At 47.8% G+C, this 22,521-nt stretch overlaps 1 protein-coding gene across 1 annotated transcript in view; it reads right to left on the bottom strand.

The window, feature by feature from the left end:
• kiaa0586 (KIAA0586 ortholog) overlaps positions 1 to 22,521 on the bottom strand; it is a 129,502-nt gene that overhangs the window by 12,049 nt on the left and 94,932 nt on the right. Inside the window, exons 17-28 of the mRNA XM_066694391.1 lie at positions 19,440 to 19,523; positions 15,241 to 15,425; positions 14,864 to 14,973; positions 13,714 to 13,898; positions 13,460 to 13,625; positions 13,160 to 13,367; positions 12,342 to 12,595; positions 11,823 to 11,899; positions 11,453 to 11,587; positions 10,781 to 10,970; positions 9,163 to 9,275; positions 8,983 to 9,070 (exon numbers count right to left, since the gene is read on the bottom strand). Of these exons, the coding sequence (XP_066550488.1) occupies positions 8,983 to 9,070; positions 9,163 to 9,275; positions 10,781 to 10,970; positions 11,453 to 11,587; positions 11,823 to 11,899; positions 12,342 to 12,595; positions 13,160 to 13,367; positions 13,460 to 13,625; positions 13,714 to 13,898; positions 14,864 to 14,973; positions 15,241 to 15,425; positions 19,440 to 19,523 (1,795 nt within the window). The remainder of the gene's footprint in view (positions 1 to 8,982; positions 9,071 to 9,162; positions 9,276 to 10,780; positions 10,971 to 11,452; positions 11,588 to 11,822; positions 11,900 to 12,341; positions 12,596 to 13,159; positions 13,368 to 13,459; positions 13,626 to 13,713; positions 13,899 to 14,863; positions 14,974 to 15,240; positions 15,426 to 19,439; positions 19,524 to 22,521) is intronic.

The raw sequence follows: 22,521 nt of genomic DNA, 5'->3' as shown, positions 1-22,521 counted from the left end.
CACAGACGTCCACAGTTTAAGGCACTTTAACAAAATAAACTTGTCCTCCGTCTCCTCACAGGAAGTCACATCTGACCTCTCCATTCCCTGGCAGCGTTTCCTCGGGCGGAGTGGAAAAAAAAGGCAAGGAACTCTCCCTGCTCCTTCTAGATACGGGAGCGAAGCGCCAATGCGGAGGCACAGGAGATAGCGTCTCCTCCCGCCCTGCCCTGAGATAACATTGCGATACGGCAGCACAGACAGCCGAGACGGGGGGACGGGGGACCGGCCTCCTGTACAATCACTAACACCCCTCTCACCCCCGGTTGAGCCAAATACAGGAGAAACAAAAACAAATCATCAGTCACTTTTCACAAAAAAAAAAAGTTTGGCAGGTGCCGAGTAAAAATCCACCCAAAACCGACGGAGAACAGAAGAGGACCTTTATGCGGCTTCCACTTTATTGTAATAACCCGTGTCACATAATCAACGTTGTCTGCTGTGGCTCACGCTAAGGGTCGCTTACAAGGGTTAATTGGGTTATTTTCAGATACTATACCGTGCAGCCCCTTGGGCAGGCCTGGGTCTCTCAAAGAAGCCCTTTTGTCTTCACAGTTAGGGGTAAACCAAAGCCTTCAAAGTGAGGATTCGAACGGGAAATACAAAGGACCTCTGCTAGGCCAGGCATTCTTCTGTCCACCATGGGGCATCTAGCTTCATCCAGATAAGAGTACAGATTCTCATTGAAGGCACCTACTCACACAGTAAGTGTGTTATTATTGTTAAAGGTATTTATTCGTGCCTTTCAACAAGGTGCCTTAAAAAGCATTTAAAAAGCTCAATGGAATAGTGGTGTCACACAAAATACAGTACAGAAGAATGCATCACAGTACCATTGATATAAGATCACGAAAGAAAGTCGGGCTCTTGAACCAATTTGTCTTGTGCATATGAATGTGTTCTCTGAATTATAAAATGCTCCATTCGAGAGCAATAACAGGGGCCGATCAGACTTGCCTTCGCGTTGTTGTTTTAGACGCACGTTTTTCTGAATGTTATCAATTTGAGTAAATTGAAAAGACCGCCGCGACCGTGCAATGAATATATAACACAATCAATCCCACCTACACAGACAGTGGCAGGCCGCTCAGCTCACAAAGTGGCAATTAACTTATGTTCGCATTCGATGAAGTCCCTGGTTTATATTATTCAAGCTCTGTAAAGACACAACTCTGACCCCTTCAGAGTGAGAACAGGGGCCCAGTCACAATACAGACTCCAGATCAAAACAAGCACTCTGTCGCTGTGGAGTGAACTGAGCTCAAACCTGCTTCCTTACAAGGTAACGCAGCTGAGTGTGGTTTTGAAGATTCAGCATCCAGCTATGGGACGGGGAGGGATAACAAAAGCTCAGGGTTCTGGCAGCGCATCAGACGCAGCTGTAGCTCGCTGTTCTGGCTCCGGGCTGGAATCAAGCACCTTTAAACACCCGGGGAAAAATAATCAATCGGGGAGAGGGGCTTGGCTTCCAGTGCTGTCAGCAAAGATCCCAAGCTGGATGGCTGTCAGTAGCACTCCTAAATATAAAACTCAAAAGTCAAGCTTAGCCCAAAGCGAAGAAAGAGAAGAAGAGAAAAATAAATGCTTTCTTTTTATTTTAACAGCTGATCAACTGGCTATTTCCTGGTTAATGCGAATACTGAGCAGGTCATACAAACATGTCGAGGAAAACAACCAGGAAGACTGAACGAGTTCGATTCCCCTATGCCAGCTCTCCCGCCTCGCAGCAGCACCAGCGACAGGAAGAGGAGGCTTGGGTTCTGGGAGAGGTGGCGCTGGCGGGGGCCAGGCCGTTGGGACCCAGCTGGCCGGGGGGCGCATCTCTCTGCTGTAACCGGAGATCTCTCCACAACAGAGCGATTTCAAAGACATCTCCTGGCAGCCGGTGAAACGCGAGAGGCTGCCTTCGAAACATATGCTCTAACGCACGGACACTGAGCGAGGGCCCGAGCCCGGCCGATCAAAGAGCCAGGGCCAGGAAAGGTCTACTTATCTCACGTCTGGCAGAGGGGCGCCAGGTGAAGAGGTTATGACTATTGAAGTGCAGACCGAGATACCAGATTCATTAATGCCCCAGAGCCATCTGCCTGCAGAATATATTTCCCCCCTAACCCCCATAGGGGAATATATTCCACAGACCCTCCTCATATGGGCCCTTTCTGAGGGTCTGGCTTGAGGAAGGAGGTGAATTTAGATGACTGAATATCTCAAAGCTGTTTAAAACGGCACATACTGATTAGAAATGAATAAATACAGCCCATGCAGGCGTGAAAATGCATAATTCTGTGGGCAGTCACTTCGTTAAAGCAAACAGAAGACGACTGCAGAATATATTTTCTCTCAGCTCAATTCCTCCGCCGCCGAGAGGAAAATAAGAGACATGGAAACGATCCCGCTGCTAATTAAGGCAAAATTCTCACATTTCCACTAATGCAGTGAAGACAGACTGTGGATAGTTTTGAAAAATAACCTCCAGTCTCTGTAAGCAATTATCTGGCATGTCAAACACTGTGCTGGTTGTTATTTTAACACACTGGCTACAGTGGTTATAGATTCAAGGAGGAAGCTCTCTCTCCTAGAATATATGGGGGAAAAGAATCACCTGATGGCAACCTATTGAAGCTATTTTAATCAAAACCATCCCACTCGTAGCGGAGAGCGGTGCCGAGTGCAGTCAAGCCCCCCGGGGACCGCTGCTCTGTCTTCACTCAGAGAGGTTGGGGCAGGAAAACTCCAATCTAGAAATTTTTGTTGTAGGATTTCTGTTCAAAGCAAACAATGTCCCCCGGCTTCGCTGGAGGGGCAGCCGGCGTATTTCTGGAAATAAGCGGCTCAAAGGGAGCCCTGGCTCGAAATCTCAGTTGTCTCTTCTGTTTTTAGACACACGAGGTAGACAGCATGAGTCACTCACCGCCGAGGAAGCGAGGGAAAGCGCTGATCGGTCTTGACATTTCACTGTACACATGAGGATTGAGAATCATGTTCTCTCTGTGGCGACGGGTCGAGCTTCTCACGGTCAACACGGGCTGATCGACTTACCGACTGTCATGGCAGCAACAAACACATCACATGGTTTTGACAACAAGCGGCCGCAAATCTCAGTTCCTCAGAGTAGATCCATGAACAAATTTAAAAACACAACAAAACAAAACAAGAATTGGCCTGAACTGAATAACAAAAGTACACAATATTAAACTCTGGTCCTCTAATGCACAGTTTACCATCACAGAGTCTTTCAAACCCACTAAAGCAAGGGCCAGCCTTTCAAACTGACCGTGACGCAATACAATAATGTGCTGATGGGTCCAGATGTCCGCAGTATTTCTACACACAACACTCAGACGTTCGGCCAGTAACTCCACACACACTGACCTCTCGGCAGACAATGATCCGCCCCGCCCAGCCAAGCCCTCTGGAAGGTGAGATGTTGAAATCTACAAATCATCCTTCCAATGCCCTGCAACAGCTGTTTTCTCTTCTGCAGATGTGCGCAGCTGCTTCCTGTAGTTCTCATCATCGTTCTGCACCCCCCCCATTCATCCCTCAATCGGGGCGCCGTGCAAGATCAATAAGACAAAGAGCAGCTTATCTGGAAACACTGAGCAAGAAAACCACAGGAGAGGGCAGGTCTTGCTTTCCGGGTCCAGAGGATGTGTGCTTATCAATCTACTGTAGACTGGGGCTTATCGGGACACCCCCACCATTCCTGACAGGAATCTGATGTGTGTTTGTTTGATTGTTTGTTCATGGGGAGGGCCTATTCTTTTTGAAAGTATGTTTTCCAAAAGATTTCACACTCTCCAACTCCCAGGGCCAGATCAAGAACTGAGGATAAGCTCGGTACTCCATCATCCAGTGAGGATGACATATCCCAAGACATCAGAACATCATTCAGGCCGAAGGGAAAGTGAGGGGGACTTACTAAATTAAGCTGTTTTTGTAACTGCTTCTGGCAAACAAAAGGTCACACTGATAAAAGTGACTTAGTTTCGAAATAATTTTACTTTTTAAAAGTCTTGGAAAGCGTTATGTGGACGTGACTTTCATCAGAAGCTGCCTGAAGGTTTGGTAAGAGACAGCGAAGCCGTGTCAGGGGTGGCTGATGATTTAGGGATGAAGTTTTAAAGAAAGTGCTGAAATACTGAAGCCTATTCCAGGATAAAATTGTACCCAGGCGACTGGAAAACACACACACTGAGTTGGCGCTCATCAGAGTGAGCACGGTGGGGGAGTCGAACGAGGCTCCATGGGTGCAGAAGCATTTTAATTTAAGACCCGATTATTTATTTATTTATTTAAACATTTGAATCCCAATGAAGTCACATCGAACAAGTGCAATCAACCGGCTGCTCAGAGCACAGAAACAAAACCTAAATCAGGCAGCACGGTTTCATCAGTATAATTAGACATTAACCACGTAGGCTTAGGTGTGGATTAGCTGTTAAAACCTTGTGTAAAACCTGTATTTAGCATTTGATGTCCATCCTCCGAATCCGATACACAACACTGAAGGCAGATCATGATACATATTCCTACTGGGAGGTTCATCTGCATTATTGAGACATTAATCTATACCTGACCCCTACTCCAGAAACACAGAGCATGTATATTCACGCATTTCAGACACATCTCGGGCTGTTAAACTTGCACGATGTGTAATTCTCCGGTTGTGCGTTTTATAAATATGTAGTGTTGGTGAAGCAGGCGTTTTATCCAGCGTATTATCTCTTTAAAACACTGTTCCAGAGGAGCGCTGCCCTTCTCGGGCTGATAAGATTGACTGCGGGGCTTATGCAGAAAGTCTGTCGGTCTCTCTGCGAGCGAGCATCCTTTCCTGAGAACGCGTTGCCACGGGTTACAGACGAATAATGAACATTCCAAACACCCCCCCCCCCATATTCAGTTGTGTGCGTTTGTGCCGTCTCGAGACAGGAGTGCGTCGGAGAAAATGACAAGTGCAAAGCAATCTGAAGGGGGATTAGGGAAGGGGAGTATTTCCGCCGCACATCTCCGAGTTACCGAGCTCTGAGCCGATCAAACGGACGACCCTGTAAAACGAGGGCGGCGTGTTTCTGTGTCTCGGCGCTGTGCAGATTCATTGCTTTTCACTTAAATCCGAGGCGCGGATTTGCACTTAATTTAGACACAAGCCACACACACACACACACACACACACACACACACACACACACACACGTCTGTATACAGATCACAGTCATGCTTTTAAACACTGTACTCGATTGCAGGATTGAAGGGGTTAAGGGTGATTTTATTTGGAACATCTCTTTAGTATCCGTTTGGATTCGAAAACACCAGAGGAACAGAGCGATTCATAATTTGGACTTATTTTGTGTTCCTTGTTTCCAGGGAGACAAAACGCCCGCCCCGGGTTAACCCTTAAAGCAGGGGAGCGCTTCCCTAAATGACATCCTCTCTGCCAACGAACAGCTGTGCGAGAGCTTGGCAGATTAAACAAAGGCACATAAAACCCAGAGACGCGTTGCACCGCTGTCTCCATACTGTCTACGGCAGCCTATACGCACTATAATTATTAACAGGAGTTACTGGGGGGGCAGAAAGGGAGGAGAGGAAAGAAAGGAGCAAGAAAAGGAAAAACAGGTTTCAGAACTGTGAAGAAAAAACTAATCATGAGAAAACGGAATCCCTTCCAGGCGTATAACGACCCAGATTAAATATGAGGAGATATTGAATAATGCTTGGGAAAGTATGCAGGCCTGTTAGAATACGATCGCTTTCACTTCTCCGTTGTTATTGATACAGCTGTGTCGTTCTGTCCAACTGGGAGCAACAACAAAATATAGATAAAACACCAAGCATTTTAAGGATTGTATTCATCGAACAGAGCAATGTCTTTGTATCAAGGTATCCAGAACGCTCCATTTACATTTTCCAGACTTAAACTTCTGCTGGACCGCGAGCTCCGAAGCCACCGACATCATCGCCGCTCTCCGCTCGCCACTCTGTGCGATTGGAAGGTACGCCGGGGGTGTATTTATTTACAGAGTCGGAAGTTATTAAACCCTGGACAGCAGCCAGCGAACAACGGAGAGTTGTTTAAAAGAATGCACTTAACTCGTCAATCTTTCACCTCTGAGAACGGGGGCTCAAATCCTGGTCCGGCTTGCGTAAATAATCAAGCCGCGCTGATGGTCAGACGACCCCTCGGCCTGGGCTTTAATTTGGACTTGCGGTGTATATACACACACTGTCTAAGTACTCGCTGTTTGTTTTCCTTTAGTGTAGAAACACAATCACTGCCTCCTGACAGGACTTGTGTGCTCAAGGCACCAGTAGACCTTGTCAAAAAACAGTGCAGAGGTTGAATTTCTTAATGTACAATTGGCCGGAAGCGTTGTGTGTGTGTGTGTGTGTGTGTGTGTGTGTGTGTGTGTGTGTGTGTGTGTTCATATATGTATCTCTCTCTCACACACACACTGATGAAAGTATTATGCATACACACAAACTATGGGCTTATTATATTATGCTAATTAATTCCTTAACAGCAACACACAAATGTATCCCCAGATTAAATACATGCCTTTCAAAGTGTACTAATCTGAAACGGCCTCGCTGGCCTGATTATAACGAAAGACAGGAGTGACAAGGATTGTCAAACCAGCTTTATATTTTGACACACCGGGGCAACGTCTCATTTCGCATTCAAAACTGAGTCGCTCTCACAAGATCGGGAATATTGACCGACACTATACGGTCGGTCAGTGCCCGTCTAACTGAATATCTACTGGAATTGATCCGCACTGCCATGGCCAACTGCTCCCTAATCACTTTGGTCCGGTCCGTTCGGTGTAGATCAGTGCAAAAGTCTGACACACAACTCAGCGCTGTCCAGGAGAGAACTGTGTGCTTTTGTGAGTCTTCAAGATCAACCCTGAGGAAAGAGTCTGTGCCTCTGTAGTTAAAACACCAAGCTATAAAATAACACAGTCCGCAAAAGCCACTGAATGTATTACGGACCGATCATTACAAAAATAAAGACTGCAAGACGTTTTATCTAGACTCCACCTGCAAATGTGAATTAAAATCGAAATACAATGTGCCGGAGACCCCAGCACGTAGCTGAAACTAAGTTTCGTATTTGTTTAAGCCGAGGGGAGGCTCATTACTGCTCAGGTTATTTTTCTTGACGTTGTCCGACTGTAAGAATCACCAGCGCCTCGGCCCGAACACTGGGGCTTCTGTTTCCGAGCGCCGCCTGCCCGCCGGACCACAGCTGTGTGTCCTTAACTTGTCATTTCATATAGATCGGTTGTCTCTCGCCGAAGAACACCTAATTTGTCAAGCCTTTCTCCAAACACATGAGCGCGCTGTAATTAAGTGCACGCCCAGAAACGCAGGCACACAGGCTGCAATTACACGCACGCTTCCTTGATTAGTGCTTACTCCGAGTCCAAACAGCGCGTGTATTGACGCTCGCAGAACCGGCCTGGTTTTAAAATATCATACTCGCTCGACCTGGGAGATGTACACCATACATTGCGGGAGCGGGAGGGTGATTGGCACGTGTGTGTACGTACACAACACCCCTTGCGTACACAGTGTATTTTAACTTAATGTAAATAAGACACTGTGACCGATAGGAAGGCGCGCCTCTAAAATAAACCCCAGCACAGGAAAAGAAGGCTGTTAACCAGACTGGCTTCCCTGTATTTAGGATTGTTCTGCATTAAGACAATATCCACGCTCACAGCAAGTTGTTTAGTCTATTGTGTGACTTTTAAAGACCTATTTTACAGCACATGCTAAATGCTGTGCATCTTTCTGTTTCCAGGCAAAGGCACGAATGAGACACAGGATTTTCACAGTCACGGATCAGTGTATGCACAGGTTATCTTTTCCCAACCTGAACATTACTAGAAATGGATATCGGTTGCTTTTAATTGTTTTATGACTGGTTTTTTTCAGGGTAGGAAAGCAGCTTGACCTTAATTTCCTGTGAGGTCTTCAGGCACAAACAGTATGGCCATGTCTTTAGTGCTGAATAAAGCCATCATTGATTTTCTACAGAACCATTGTAGCTCTTTGTTCGTTCATTTATTCAGACGGAAGTATCACAGAAAAGTAACAGACAAGAAATATGAGCAACAGCAGTCCTGATGAACTGACACTTGACGCTGTGTCAGGAAAAAAAAGCAGACGCGACAGGAAGGGGGTCTCTCTGTGCCGCCCCTGCTGAGGTAGATTAATAACGGTCTGAAAGCAATCTGGTCACTCCTGTTCAATCTGAAATAGCAATATGCCACTGCGGGGGATCTGCAATCGAAATGGGATCACCATCAGAGCAGTAAGTCTTGGACAAATCACGGGTTATCATCTCGCCTGTGCGGAGTGGATGCCCAACACCTGCGCCAGTCATGATGTCATTGTTTGGCTCCACACTGTCCCGTTTGGTGTCGGGGTTAATCTGTCGACGGTGGCTCTACTCCACCAACGTTTGCCCTCAGGCCCAACATCAGGACATCAAAGGACCGAACGCAGGACCGCAGGCCTCGTTCAAATCAACCCTTCATCGCTTATCGACACTGGACGCCGGACGAGGACCACCGAGGGCCTTCTGCCGTGGGAAGGCAGAAGACCAATGCCACGCTGAGACCGCTTTCTGCGGAAGGAGAGAAGAATCCCAGCAGAGAAGGAAGACTGCCTCCAGCACACAGAGGGGCTGCCATCTGGTGGAGGGGGCGTGGAGACGCAGCAGGCCGCCCAGTGGTGGCTGATCTGGTTTTTAAGGCCCAGACCAGCCTCTCGCTGCTCAACAGAGTTCTAGACATATTTTCTGACTGAGCACATCTTGGGGGACGTCCCTGGATGGCTTGGTGCAGTCAGTGCCCTTCCAGAAGAGACCAAGCCCCGAGCCTGTGATAATAAATTCTTCCCACTGTGAAAACAACAGTCGAGGGGAAATACCTCCATCCTCCAGGTCTCCGTCCCGCCCTTCGTATGGTCTGACGATGAGAGGCGCGGCTCCGGCCTCGTCTCTGGGTGCTTCGGACGCCTAAAACGTTTTTCAAAGGAATAAAAGGATGTTTTTGCTTTAAAATCACATAAAGCCGGCAAAATAAAAGCTAGGAGTTGAATTCATCCCACCTGTTGTCCATTGTGGGTCTCTGCCAGCTGCGTTGTGATTGGCCGAGTGCGAGGCCTCGGTCTGGGCTGGTCAGCCAGCTCGGAGACGCTCATGGTGCCTCCTGATGCGATGCCTACAAGAGACACACGTCCCTTCAACCATCAGACAGAGAGACTTCTGGACCTTTCTGTACGCAAACGATGATCTATAACTGCATTTTTAATCTTTTAATCTTCCAGTTCTGTAACCCCGCCACCTGAGCGGTTCAGTATAGTCCTCTGTTCATACATTTCAGCTCTGGCTTACTGATGTCTGAAGGGGTGCATTTTGTTTGTGTTTTATTCCCAGCGTTTTGCTTTCTGTGATTAACCCGTAAACCCTACAGAAAACACCAGTCTTAAGGGGGATTTTATTTGTAAAGATACGAACAGCAGCTCTTTCTACAGGTACACGAGAAGCTTGTCGGATTACCACCGAGGTCAAAGGCCAGGAGCTGAAGATGAGACAGATATGTCCATAGTCCCAACTGTCCATGTTTGAAATTAAAAGGAGATGCCTGAAAATGATTTATCGAAGGACTCCTGTCAAGGGATGTTTGAATAGTGGGGCTTTACCCATAATGCAGCACTCTCAGATTACTGTTGATCTTAAAACAGTAGTGAAAACAAAAGGAAGAAAAACAGATGATGAGATCCTAATTTCTGTTATAACTTCTTTTCTCAGCCGACACAATCTCAGTCCTTCCTGCTCTGTAGTTTCGTCTCTACGCAACGCAGACTCCTTTACAAACACGACAAGACGAACAGCCTTTCTTCCAGCCTGAGAGTCAATATTGGTGCAGGCTGGCACAGCGGGATTGATGCCTCATTGTGAAGCGTCCCCTTGCCGTCCCCATCTGGCCCTCGCCCTGGTCCCCCGCCGTCAGCTTGGAGCGAGCCGGCCTTTCCACACCACCCGTTAGACAGAACGATCGCAGAGTTTAAACTAAACACACAAAACCGGGAGCAAAAAACAAAACAAACACATTTTAAGTTTGTCTTAAGCATCCTGGGTCAGTGAAAAAAAGGGTCCGTATGCTAGTGTGACCCCCCTGTGACGATCTACGCTTCAGGCAACCACACATCTAAACACAACCTGAAAAAGGTGAAACTGCAGATTCCTTCTCCATTTTCTCTGTCATCCAGTCGAGCCAAACCTCCTGTCGACTCCGAGGCCGAGACTCGCTCCGGAGAAGGCCAGAACCATGTACAAGAGATCCCTGTTGGGAAGACTTTTTCCACCGAGCTCCTGTTTCCATCCTGACGTGATGAAAATCCAGCGCGAGACGCTCCCAAGAGGCCGCAGAGTTCATTCCCAATGTCACCAGCCTCGGCAGAGTAAACATCTCCACCCCCCGAGTGCGGCAGGGAGGAAGAGAGAGATAGAAAGCCCTGCACAGAGACGGAGCGCTTAAGAAAACAGTCACTGGCAACGGGGGGAAATGAGAACGCGTTTCTCCACGAAGATGCACTAATAATCGCGTGCCAGGGGCTACTGCATTCAACCACCCAAACAAAGAGCCATTGAGGACACGGACCATGATGCAACAGGGTCACTAAAGTCCAACCGCTCTCCTCCCCGACGTCACGCCCGTGTTACCTGGTTCCCTGCTCAGCTGGCCGGGCGAGGAGCCGCGCCCGTCGCTCACAAGCTCGTCCCCTGGTCCACTCAGGCTGCCGCGGTCCAGGAGGACGGAGTGCCCGGTCAGGACGGTCTCCCCGGCCACCGTCAGCCTCGGTCTCTGGCCCTCGCTCACCTCGCCCGCACTGCCGTCGGAGTCGGAGTCCACCTGGACAGGGGCAGACGTTCAGGGGTCAGGCTTGGCTCAGGGGCTTTCAAAACAAGACTGATAAAGGTATCTGGCCCGCGCCGGTTAGGTGACATTTACAGCTGGGCCTTCGAGAACAAAGAACGCAGCCAGGCGGTGATTTACTGTCGAGTCAGGCTTTGCCTTTGTATATATTTTTAATCGTTTATCATTCAGATCAGCTGTAATCGACCGTGTTGGATGAAAACACCATGCATTTCTCACAAGGCCACTGTTATCACATCCGAGAAGGACGACAGGGAATGATTTTGTGGTTCGCTGCTGACACTTAGTGGTGGGAAGGTGGCAGTGCTTTAAAACAGGGAATGAGGGAAGAGTGGGAGGAGCGACAGCCTGACAAGAGTCTCTGGGTCTGTGATATTGAGAGACGAAGTTCCAGACACGGTTGATTCCCGGCTTTCAAATTTTTGGGTTTGACAATGTTAGGATTCAGCGCACCGTACCTGTGGGTGGTAGTGGATGTCCTGTGGAGCCAGAAGGCCCTGGTTCATCTTGGCCAGCAGAGACAGCACTGGGTCGCGGTGGTGCGGGACGTGGGGCCTCCGGATCACCTGGCCCTCGCTGGGGGGGTCGTAGTCCTGACAGAGATGGAGCATCGAGATGAACAAGGTGCGACTCTCTTCCCTGACACAGAGGAGAGCTGAAGCTGGGTTGCGTTTCAAACAGGCTCTTCATGTCAACTTGCAACACCAAATCACATTTTAAATTTACTGCTTGTAATTTTCCCTATGCAAATGGATGCTGTTCAACCTCATCTCTCTGCTCTGCGACTCAGTGTATGCACAGGTTACATTTCCGTTCACCATGGCTCACCATGTCTTGAAAGCCGTGCAGAGAACTGGATAAGCTGGCGCTGAGGTTCGGAGGCAACAGACCTCCTTCGGCCAGCGCTGTGGAGAAGCGGAGAAGGAAGGCGGTTACTGGAGTGGAAGTTCCCCAGACAAAGAAAAAACATACATGAACAGACACATTAAAAAATCAATAACCTAGCTATTACCTATAATATATACCTATAACCCTACCCTGCTGATTTGTGTTTCAATTACTTTTAAACCCTTCATTGAACTAATAATTGACTAAATCAGGCTTTTAATTATTTTAAGCAGTACAGTACAATACAGTACAGTTAAGTACAGATTTGTATAAATAGCTTGTTAAAGAACCAACTCTTTAATTCCACAATTTAAAAAGTCAAATCTAAACAGATTGTTACTTCAATTAAAGGCTCAATTAAGTAACTGAGAGCTTGGTTGGAACAAAACCCAGCCGGGTAGGGGCTCCCCCAGGACAGCTCAGATCTGAGAGGCGCAGCGGGCCCTGTTGGGATCTCACCTCTGGCTGCGACCATCTGCCCGTAGCTGAAGAGAATCTCGCCCTCGGAGATGTTCCTGCCCGCGGTGTCCGTCTCGGTGATGGACAGGCCCGAGCTGCTGTCATCGGTGGAGGAGGTGGGCGTGGGCGGAGGCGGCGCCTCCATAAAAACAGGAGGGGTCTGAGACCTGGGCGGTGGGGTCGGGGCTCGAGGGGCGGCAGGTGGGCGAGAGACCAGGCTCACGGGTTCCTCTTCCTGGGCCACTGACATCACACTGGGGGGCAAATAAAACAAACAGGGAACTCAGACTGAGGGAACCAAACCTTTTCACCCTGGAACAGAGGAGACTACATGGGGACTTGATCCAAGTCTTCAAAATCATGAAAGGCATCGACCACATCAAACCAGGGGAGCTTTTCCAGATCAGCAGGGACACACGCACCCGGGGACACAAATGGAAATTGGGCTTCAAGGCATTCAAGACAGAAAACAGGAGACACTTCTTCACACAGAGAGGTGTCACAATCTGAACAAACTCCCCAGTGATGTGGCTGAAGAGACAATTTGGGAACATTCAAAAACAGACTGGATAGGATCCTTGGATCACTTATTTATTTAGTTATTTATGGACACCAAACAAGCATATGTGACAATTATCAACACAACACAAATATATATATTCAACCCCAGTCTACAGGACTTCCTGGAAGAAGGTAAACACTGGAGCAGAGCTGAGACAGGCTGTGTGAAGTTCATCCTGGGACCAGCAGATGGAGCTGTGGGATCAGAGTCCACTCATTTTACACACCAACACACGCCTGATAAACGACCGACTCACACTGGCCGCTGGTACGGTCTCTCCACACTCTCAGAGTGGGGGTCCTCCTCCTCCAGCGGCAGCTGCGCATCCCCCCAGGGGTTGGGCGGCTGCGGGGCCGGCTCTGGGCTGCTCACGGACACAGGAGGAGTAGGCGAGGCTGCCGGGGCTGGCGAGGGGGCCGGGGTGGCGGCGGGGGTGACCACCGGACTCCTGCTCTCTTCTGGTTCTGTACGGGCGAAGGAAGAGGGATGCCAGTTGTGAAAGACGGTTCGGCAGGAATCATGCAGGAATCTCGCTGAGGGGTGCTCTGGGGGGCACCTGTGTGTCCCGGGGGCTGCGAGGCCTGCGTCTCCGTCTCCACCGACTCCGCCGCGGACTCTTGCTCAGACGCCTCCGGGGTCCTGACGGGGGACAGCGCCCGGGCCGGGGGACTGTGGCGAGGGCTGGGCTCGGGGGTGGGCTGGGGGGTGGGAACCACAGCCTCCTGACAAGAAGAAAGGGAGACCGGTCAACCGCGGACCACTCGATCAGGTAACAAAAATTCGAGTCGGCGAAGAAGCGCACACTCTTACCGGGGATGCTGGCTTGTCCACAGGTGGGGGGACGCCGGATGCCGGTCTCTGCCCGTCTCTCTGGCCCAGCATGATGCCCACGGTCTCAGCCAGGGCATCGTTCACGTACTGTCTTATCAGATCCGAGTCAACGGGCAGCCCGGCGTCCACGAACAGCTGCACGCCTCCTCCGCCTGCCACCTCGACTGCACAGAGAACAATCAACAACAACTCACGCTCTGCTCTGCTCTAGACAGGGACAATCACACCCCCCCACCCGAGAGTGGACTACAGCTCAGAGAGACCTCGAGGGGCCCGAGTCTCGGTGTTTAACACGTAGTGGAGGACCACGTCGAGACCACAGTAGCTCTAGATCGATCGATAATAACTGTCAGTTATTGAATCATCTGTTTTGTAACTGAGTAGTTTATCACCAGCGACTCCGATTCTTGTTTAGATCTCCAGGTGTTTGTCGAGGGAGATGTCTCTGCCCGGCATTCAGGGGCACAACTGCGGAAAAAGGGGAACTTGACGTTTTTCGCCTCGTACTAATGCACGGAAAGCTAATCTTTTTTGCTTGTTGTATTTAACTGAACACGGTAATCTTGTCCACAGCAGGGATGAAAAGTTAAAAGCAGTTGATTGGAAGCCAAGGTTCACCCTCAAATACAGGTGTTAGCGATTTGCACACTCAAAGAAAAAAAGGACTAAACAAGAAACAGAAGCAGAAAGCTGTGATCTGGGGGGTTGTTTACAGTGGAACCCATGTGACAGACGAGCAGCCAATCAGAGCGCTGGCTTTCCTGTCCTGGGTGGCTGCCATTTCTTAAACCAGCTTGCACTTGTATCTTCACAAACCAAAACCCAAAGCTTTAATTTAGCAGTCGCTCAAGTCGGTGACATGTCAATTAGGCTGTTTTGTTATTCGTTCGGCAGTAGGAAGAGTCACTAGGGTTCATTTTGAACAGATTTTGTCTTTTTTTTTTTTTTACTGTAAACCTTTTCTTAAAAATCTGTATTTTGATTTAATTGCTGCATAGCATTTGCTTTGGGTTTTTGTGTTTTGGTTTAAATCTAATGGTGTAACAGCAGCAATTAACTACCAATGAATCAATGAAACAATGTAGATCCACGGCCATTACACCTCCTATACCCCTCTCCCGGCGCTCACCGATGTCGGAGGTGGTGCTGCTGCTGCTGCTGTCCTCCGTGTCCTCCGGGCGCTGGACGGGGAACGGGTACAGCTCCATGATCACCCTGGCCATGAGCTGCTGCTCCACCCTGCGGCACACACACACACACACATCACAACACGCCTGCAGACCCTGCGTGACCCTGAGCAAACACACACAGGAAGTGGCATCATCCTCAACCTCTTCCTTTAGTTGTATCGATTTTTTATTTTGTAGCGCAAGAAGAAACCCCCCACTCTCACAAAACAAACACATAAACACAAAAGTTGAGAAAAGGTTGCGCACAAAGTGAAAAAATCCAGTTTAGAGAGAGAGAGAGAGAGACTCTGTGTTGACGGTGGAGGATTTGGCTCACCAGTCCACCAGCCGGTTCTCCAGGGTCTCGCGGTGCAGGAGCCGGTCCTCGAGGACATCCGCGGTGGGCCGGGGGTCCAAGGCGTGGGGCGGGAACGCAGGGCCGTGGTAGGGTGCGGAGAAGGACCCAGCATAACCGTTAAATTCGATGGCCGCCTCGGATGTTTCCTCTTCCCGGTCCGACTCCTTAGGATGGAAAAAAGACTGATGAGGAGGAAGCCTGGGGGAGAGGACAACCATGGAGAGCAGAACTACAACAACGCGACCGACTCCGGGAGCTGTTGGCATGACAGGACGTACACACCATAAATAAGACACCTTAACAACAAAGTCAAAATCACAGGTCCCTCGTTTCTCCGGAGAATCTCAGAAACTCGACGATGTTTACGTGCCGGACAGACCTCCCACACCCCGTTCCCGGTTCATACATGTGTCCCGCACACGGGCTTCGTACGTCGGCACGTGCACAGCTGAGGGGGGGGTGGTGTGTGTGTGTGTGCCGAGGACCCCCGGCTCTGATCGCCGTTTTCTCGTTGATGACTTGCAGATTCTGACTTGTCTTTTGTTTCCCCGAGTGAAACTGATTTGTCAGTTCGCAGTACCCGGCTCTCTGCGGTGAATAATTAGTTGGCAGGTGCGGGCTTCAAAAACAAATGACAGTGAGGCAGATTAGATAACCTCATCTCTTCAGCTCGACTGTTCATTCAATTAAAATGTGACAGCCGAACACAAGCCGCACGGCAAGGTAGTGAGCATGTGTGTGTGTGTGTACATACACATAAACCACACATGTATAGTCTACAGTTCCTTTTATACAGTGGCCTAGTTGTGTTTATATTCAAATAATAAAGGGGGGAAAAGTTCCAAAATTATGGTGAACCCTTACATGGGGTAAAAAACATAACCCATCAAATCCATTACCCCAAAACTCATTTAAACCGATGTCTCAGATGACACCGTTGTGTAGAAACGAGGACTGTGTAAACAGCACAAGCCGTAGAAACTACAGAGGCTGTCGGAGCGATTACAGTGTAAGGTCAACAGTTTGGATGGCTTGCAGAGTCTCTGGCAGCGACGCCGAAGTTCTGTAAAACAGGCCGTATCGTCTCCCTGCGCCTGGAAACCGTCCAGGAGAGAAACGAGGGGATCGGCTGCCAAAACCAGGGTGTGTTTGAAGTCTCTCCCTCTCTGTCCTCTCTCTCTCTCTTTCTCAATAAATATATCAATGTTAGGGCCAGCGCTTGAGAATCTTGGAAAGAAAGGTTTTAAAGTGTTTTCATCTGGATGTAAAAATGTGTAAGTATAGTCTTGTGTTGCTCATGCAGTTTTTTCTTTCCTGGCTAGACTCCTTGTTTGGCAGATTAAAAACACTGTTTTATTGGGGTGCTGGTGGAAAAACAGAGCATGTGCCAACGGGAAGCATGCGAACTATCCTTAAGAGTAAAAAAACAAAACACAAAAGCCATAATTACAGTAAATTGCTCCCCATTACATTTTATCAAGAGGCTTCTGGCTCGCACCGCCTTCAGGGACTTCCAGCGCAATCAAGGCGCGTCTTCTGGTCTTAATTACCAGAGAAACAATCACGAGAGGCTACAGCGGCACACAACGGGACGGACTGTTATCTAACACACACCACATTAGACAAAATGACCAGGACTAATTAAAAGCGGCACTACAAAATAAATTCTTGCTGGGTTTCAGTCAGGAACACTGAGCGCTGTCTATCCTCCTGGAGAGCAGTGCATTCTGGGGGCTTTCGCTTCTCTTGGCTGAGAGTGGATGCTTTGTGTTTTGTCGGCACCTTGGCTACAGTATGAAAGGGACTGATATGCAGCTGGATCCCAGATAAAGGTCGGCCGCAGCACTACTTTCAAGAGAAAAACACTCTTTATTGATCTTCAGCATATTGATATGTAAACTGGATTCTGGAATGATTTGGGTGGGTTAAGCCAATTGTTCTTTACGATCAATGTTTTCAGGTGGCGGGTCATGCATAAGAACACAAGAACATAAGAAAGCTAACAGGCAGGAGGAGGCCATTCGCCCCATCGTGCTCGTTTGGTGTCCATTAATAACTAAGTGATCAAGGATCCTATCCAGTCTGTTTTTGAATGTTCCCAAATTGTCTCTTCAGCCACATCGCTGGGGAGTTTGTTCAGATTGTGACGCCTCTCTGTGTGAAGAAGTGTCTCCTGTTTTCTGTCTTGAATGCCTTGAAGCCCAATTTCCATTTGTGTGCCCGGGTCCGCAGATACATTGTGACTTGGATGCAGTTCAAATGTAGATGACAACACTTAAAGACATGTATCTGTGAATTTGGAAGACACAGTGATTCAATCTTTCAAAATGTCGCCTTAGGCTTCAACACTCCCTAGAGAAGAATACAAAAATTATAAAAACTGTACCGTGAGTTCACAGCTATGGCTTAATCGCATCTGTGTGTCAGGCGGTTTTGATTTGTGTTTATTTCTGTAATTCAGCACTCAGCAATTATCGCATATTTCCGAAGGTGTGAAAAGCTATGGGTGACGCAGAAGCCAGTGATGTCAAAGCGGTACACGGAGGAGACGGGCTCTAATGGGTGCTTATGAACATTGATATGATTGAGACTAATGGGGCATGATTCAAGTCTTCAAAATCATGAAAGGCATCGACCACATCAAACCAGAGGAGCTTTTCCAGCTCAGCAGGGACACACTTTTTAAGTGAATTAAGTATTTCTTAACAAGAGATTTAAACATTCGACAAGAGTGTATTAGAAAGGAGAGCAGGCAGGGTTGCTCTTTTTCTGATGTCAGGTGCTAATGGTTGTGTTTGTACAGACGAAAGAGACATTTATAAAAGTATAAATAATAATGTGCAATGGTTAATAAACTCAGTATATGCCCCACATAGTAAAAACTAATATATAAATTAAATTAAGAGGAGACTACATGTGGACTTGATTCAAGTCTTCAAAATCATGAAGGGCATCGACCACATCAAACCAGAGGAGCTTTTCCAGATCAGCAGGGACACACGCACCCGGGGACACAAATGGAAATTGGGCTTCAAGGCATTCAAGACAGAAAACAGGAGACACTTCTTCACACAGAGAGGCGTCACAACCTGAACAAACTCCCCAGCGATGTGGCTGAAGAGACAATTTGGGAACATTAAAAAACAGACTGGATAGGATCCTCGATCACTTAGTTATTAATGGACACCAAACGAGCACGATGGGGCGAATGGGCTCCTCTCGATTGGAAACTTTCTTCTTATGTTCATATACTTTAAAATTGTTCAGAAAATCAACAGTACTGATGTTACCTTAAACAACACACACCAGACACTGAAGTTCATGAGGGCTCATGCAGTCTGTCACCAAAAGAGGGCACTGTGGAATAACCTGCTCGGGCACTCGCTGACAGAGACATGCATGTGCGGCGCGGGAGGCTGCTCCTCAATCCCTACACAAAGCAGTAATGACTGCAGTCATATTTACATATTATCTGATTGTGCTCTCGCATGAACGTTCGCATCGCACACAATTTGTCATGTCCTGGTAATGCTCGTTGTGTGTCGTTCGCCGCAGATCTGTGGGAACAATGGGAGCATCGGGAAGCATTTAAAAACATGGGGAGGAAAATATGGAGCTGTTTTATTTTTCTGTAGTAGAGTTGTTTGCATTTTTTAACTCAAGATTAATCCCAAATGCCTCCATTACATAAAATAGCTAGTTTTTCGTTCCTTAAGGATAAATACATAAATAAAATCCTACGGTCAGAGAGAGGGAGGGGGAAAAAGTTTGTTAATCCTTTTAGGGGGAAAAAAAATGTGTTAAAATAATATGCATTTACGAACTCTGTCAGAACGTCTTCTACCCGACCAGTATTTGAGACACAGAGAATTATTCCTCACCGGTTATTAGCAGTCACTATATAAAGCCTTCAATTAGCAAATTCCTGTACATTGAAGGGTTGGGCTTTTCTCCCTACTGTAGCTCTTTCTTTCAACAGGCACCTTCACATACCAATAGATATAAACACATATTTTCTGACTGAGTAAATCTGAGGCTCGTCAGCCAGATTGTTCACTAGACAATCAACCGGTGAAGAGAGGAGACATCAGATCTTGTGGACACATGACATCATACTCAAAGCTGCCACGCGGAGGAAGTGACGCACAAATCAAGGTCGAAGATATCGAAAGGATCACCTGTGCAATATCAGTGACGCAGATGAAATTAGTTCCAGGGAAACCATCCCGGTCTTCCTCCTCCGCCTGGCTCCGCTCCACGGTCTGAAAACAGAACAGGAATTACGATTTAAACGGGTCTCTCCGAAAAGCGGGAAACTTTTCAACACGTGGCAAGAAACGATGAGTGTCACCTCCTGTTTATTTCACACAGTCTGACTGTAGGGACCCGCAAACCCTCCCATCGCATCTGACTGTGAAGATGTAGGACCAGAATTTGTGTATTTGTTTCTTGCAGCATTCAAATAAACTTGATCTAGCCAGGGTGGAAAGAACCATGTCTATGATACACGCCTGTGTGTCCACGATCCTTTCAGCTCGTATCAGACCCGCAACCAGGCGTTCGTCTGGCTCTTGCAAGCGCAATTATAACACACCGGCACCCCTGTCAGTGACGCTCCTGACACCCTGGATGTGTTTTTGACATCCAGGCTGCACCATCTTCTGAGACACATCCCTGTCATGCATGTGAGTGACAGCTACATCCGGATTAACCCAAGGAAATAACCTAACTGAACTCTGCCCATGAGGAAATATCTCGGCAGCTCCACAGCAACATGGTGGAGAAGAATGTCTTTACAATGCCCTGAATTAATATATTATTCCTCTTCACTATTAACAGGTCATTATTATTTTGTTACCCAGGAAGTGCTGATTGTAAACCCTCATGCTGACAAGAGCAAATAAAACACATTTTTGACATTACAGAGATCAATGCAGCTGGAGAGAAACCTCTTTATTTTGTCTGCACATTTCTGGCAGAACACCAGCACGTTTAAATCCCGTCCAATAGCGATTCTGAGTCTTCTCACCGGTACGTCTCCACCGTCAGACGACGCGGTTAATAAGCGTTCCAGTTGGTGTTTGTTCAATGCGTCGTGCCTTGACAGCATCATAAATCACTCTCGATCGCTCGCAGCATTTCCTCGATGATTTCCCCCTTTTCACCTCTGACCCGTATAAAACAAATACATTTATGGGACGGTGTCATAAAAAAGGGAAACGGGAGGGGCGGCTGCCAACGCGGGAGAGAGAAAGTGCCGAAACAAAGCGTCGCCTTCAGTCGGAGTCTCGGGTCGGTTTGAACTTTCATGAGTTGGGGATGATTAAATGCCAGCTATGTCAGTCGGAGAGCAGGAGTGGTTAGACGCGGTGCAGGATTCGGGGTGGGGGGGGGCATTGATATTAACCTTCATGAGATCACAGAACGAACAGCTGCAACGTTGCACAACTACAGCATATTTCATTTTTTTGGGGGGGTGACTAGAGAATAAAGATGTTTTCTTCATTACCAGTCAAATCATTTCACATTAATGCTTATTTAAAAGCACAGACTTCCATTAAAGACACACACCTGATTATAAACTGCCCTTTCAGCGGACACACACAGAGGATGTAATAAATGAGGATGATTTGCAGGCAGGATTTATATTCGTGTCCTCTCTTGAGTCAGCCTAGGTGAGGCGTTATCTCTTTAAATACCTCTACACTCCGGATGAATAGCAGTCACAGATTTATATCTCCTTCCCAATAACAGCAGTGAGAAGAGTCTGTGCAGATTGCTGCAGTGTACGCTTCTTTCTTTCTCTTTTTTCTTCCACTGCAGAAGGGCTGAAGATAGTGCAGCCGGTTGAGGGAGGGCATTAACATTCAGCCGGCGAACCGATGCTGAGCGCTCCTACTGACCAGAGAGACGGGGCTTAGAGAAACCACACAGACTTCGGTGTTTTCCACAGAAGAGCGATAATAGGGCCAGGGCCAATCTCAACAGGGGCTGGAGAGGTCAAAGCCTGTGCTCTGAGGGCATCTGAGGGCTGGGCACGTGCCTCCAATGATCTCAGACGCCCAGGACTCACAGTTGATCACGCTCAGAGACGGGGGCACACGCACGGCCCATCTTTGTTTCAATAACACAAGCGAACGCACTCTGCGAAACCGCCGAGACGTCTCAAATATCCACCACAGAAACATACTAACCAGCTCTCCGTGTTCCAGACGCTGGCCGGCGTTCCGTGAACGTACGAAACACAAGCTCATGAGTCAGCGTACTCCTCCTCCACCCCCCCACCCACAATCATGCCGAGGTTAGTGCCGTAACCCTACGCCTGGCGCGCTCCCCCCTCCAGCTGGGGCCCCGTGTCTGCTAACGAGGCCCGCTCCCAGCTCAGGAAGCCTGTCTGGAGAACTTCTTGTTGTTTTTCGCTCGCCGGACTCAGATTGATGTCTCGCAGGCGGGGGGGACCACCTCAGGGACGATTCCTTTACTCAGCTTAACAAGCTACTAATAACAGTTATTGTATTATATCATGTATATAAATGTATTATTTGTTTAACTATATTATGATTAGTAATAGTAAATACTAATATAGATGGATACATCTTACTATTGCTAGTATTTTGAACATGGCTTTGCTATAAGGAGTCTCAGAACAGCCCGTGTGTGTCGGGCCGGGTCGGGTCAGCACAGTGATGATTAATGATGTCTGATGATATCACCGGCGCAAAATCTGGCCGCACTTGACCTTCATTACTGCGGCGTTGTTAGTGCCAGAGGAAAAACGCACTTCACAAAGCACTTGTTTGTGCACATGAAGCTATACTTACAATAACATATATGTATATATTTTTAAGTGAATTAAGTATTTCTTAACAAGAGATTTAAACATTCGACAAGAGTGTATTAGAAAGGAGAGCAGGCAGGGTTGCTCTTTTTCTGATGTCAGGTGCTAATGGTTGTGTTTGTACAGACGAAAGAGACATTTATAAAAGTATAAATAATAATGTGCAATGGTTAATAAACTCAGTATATGCCCCACGTAGTAAAAACTAATATATAAATTAAATTAAGAGGAGACTACGTGGGGACTTGATTCAAGTCTTCAAAATCATGAAGGGCATCGACCACATCAAACCAGAGGAGCTTTTCCAGATCAGCAGGGACACACGCACCCGGGGACACAAATGGAAATTGGACTTCAAGGCATTCAAGACAGAAAACAGGAGACACTTCTTCACACAGAGAGGCGTCACAATCTGAACAAAC

The sequence above is a fragment of the Amia ocellicauda genome, chromosome 21, assembly GCF_036373705.1.
Source record: "Amia ocellicauda isolate fAmiCal2 chromosome 21, fAmiCal2.hap1, whole genome shotgun sequence".
Lineage (NCBI taxonomy): Eukaryota > Metazoa > Chordata > Actinopteri > Amiiformes > Amiidae > Amia > Amia ocellicauda.
The sequence above is the reverse complement of the archived record's forward strand: the minus strand, read 5'-3'. Positions and strand labels throughout refer to the sequence as shown.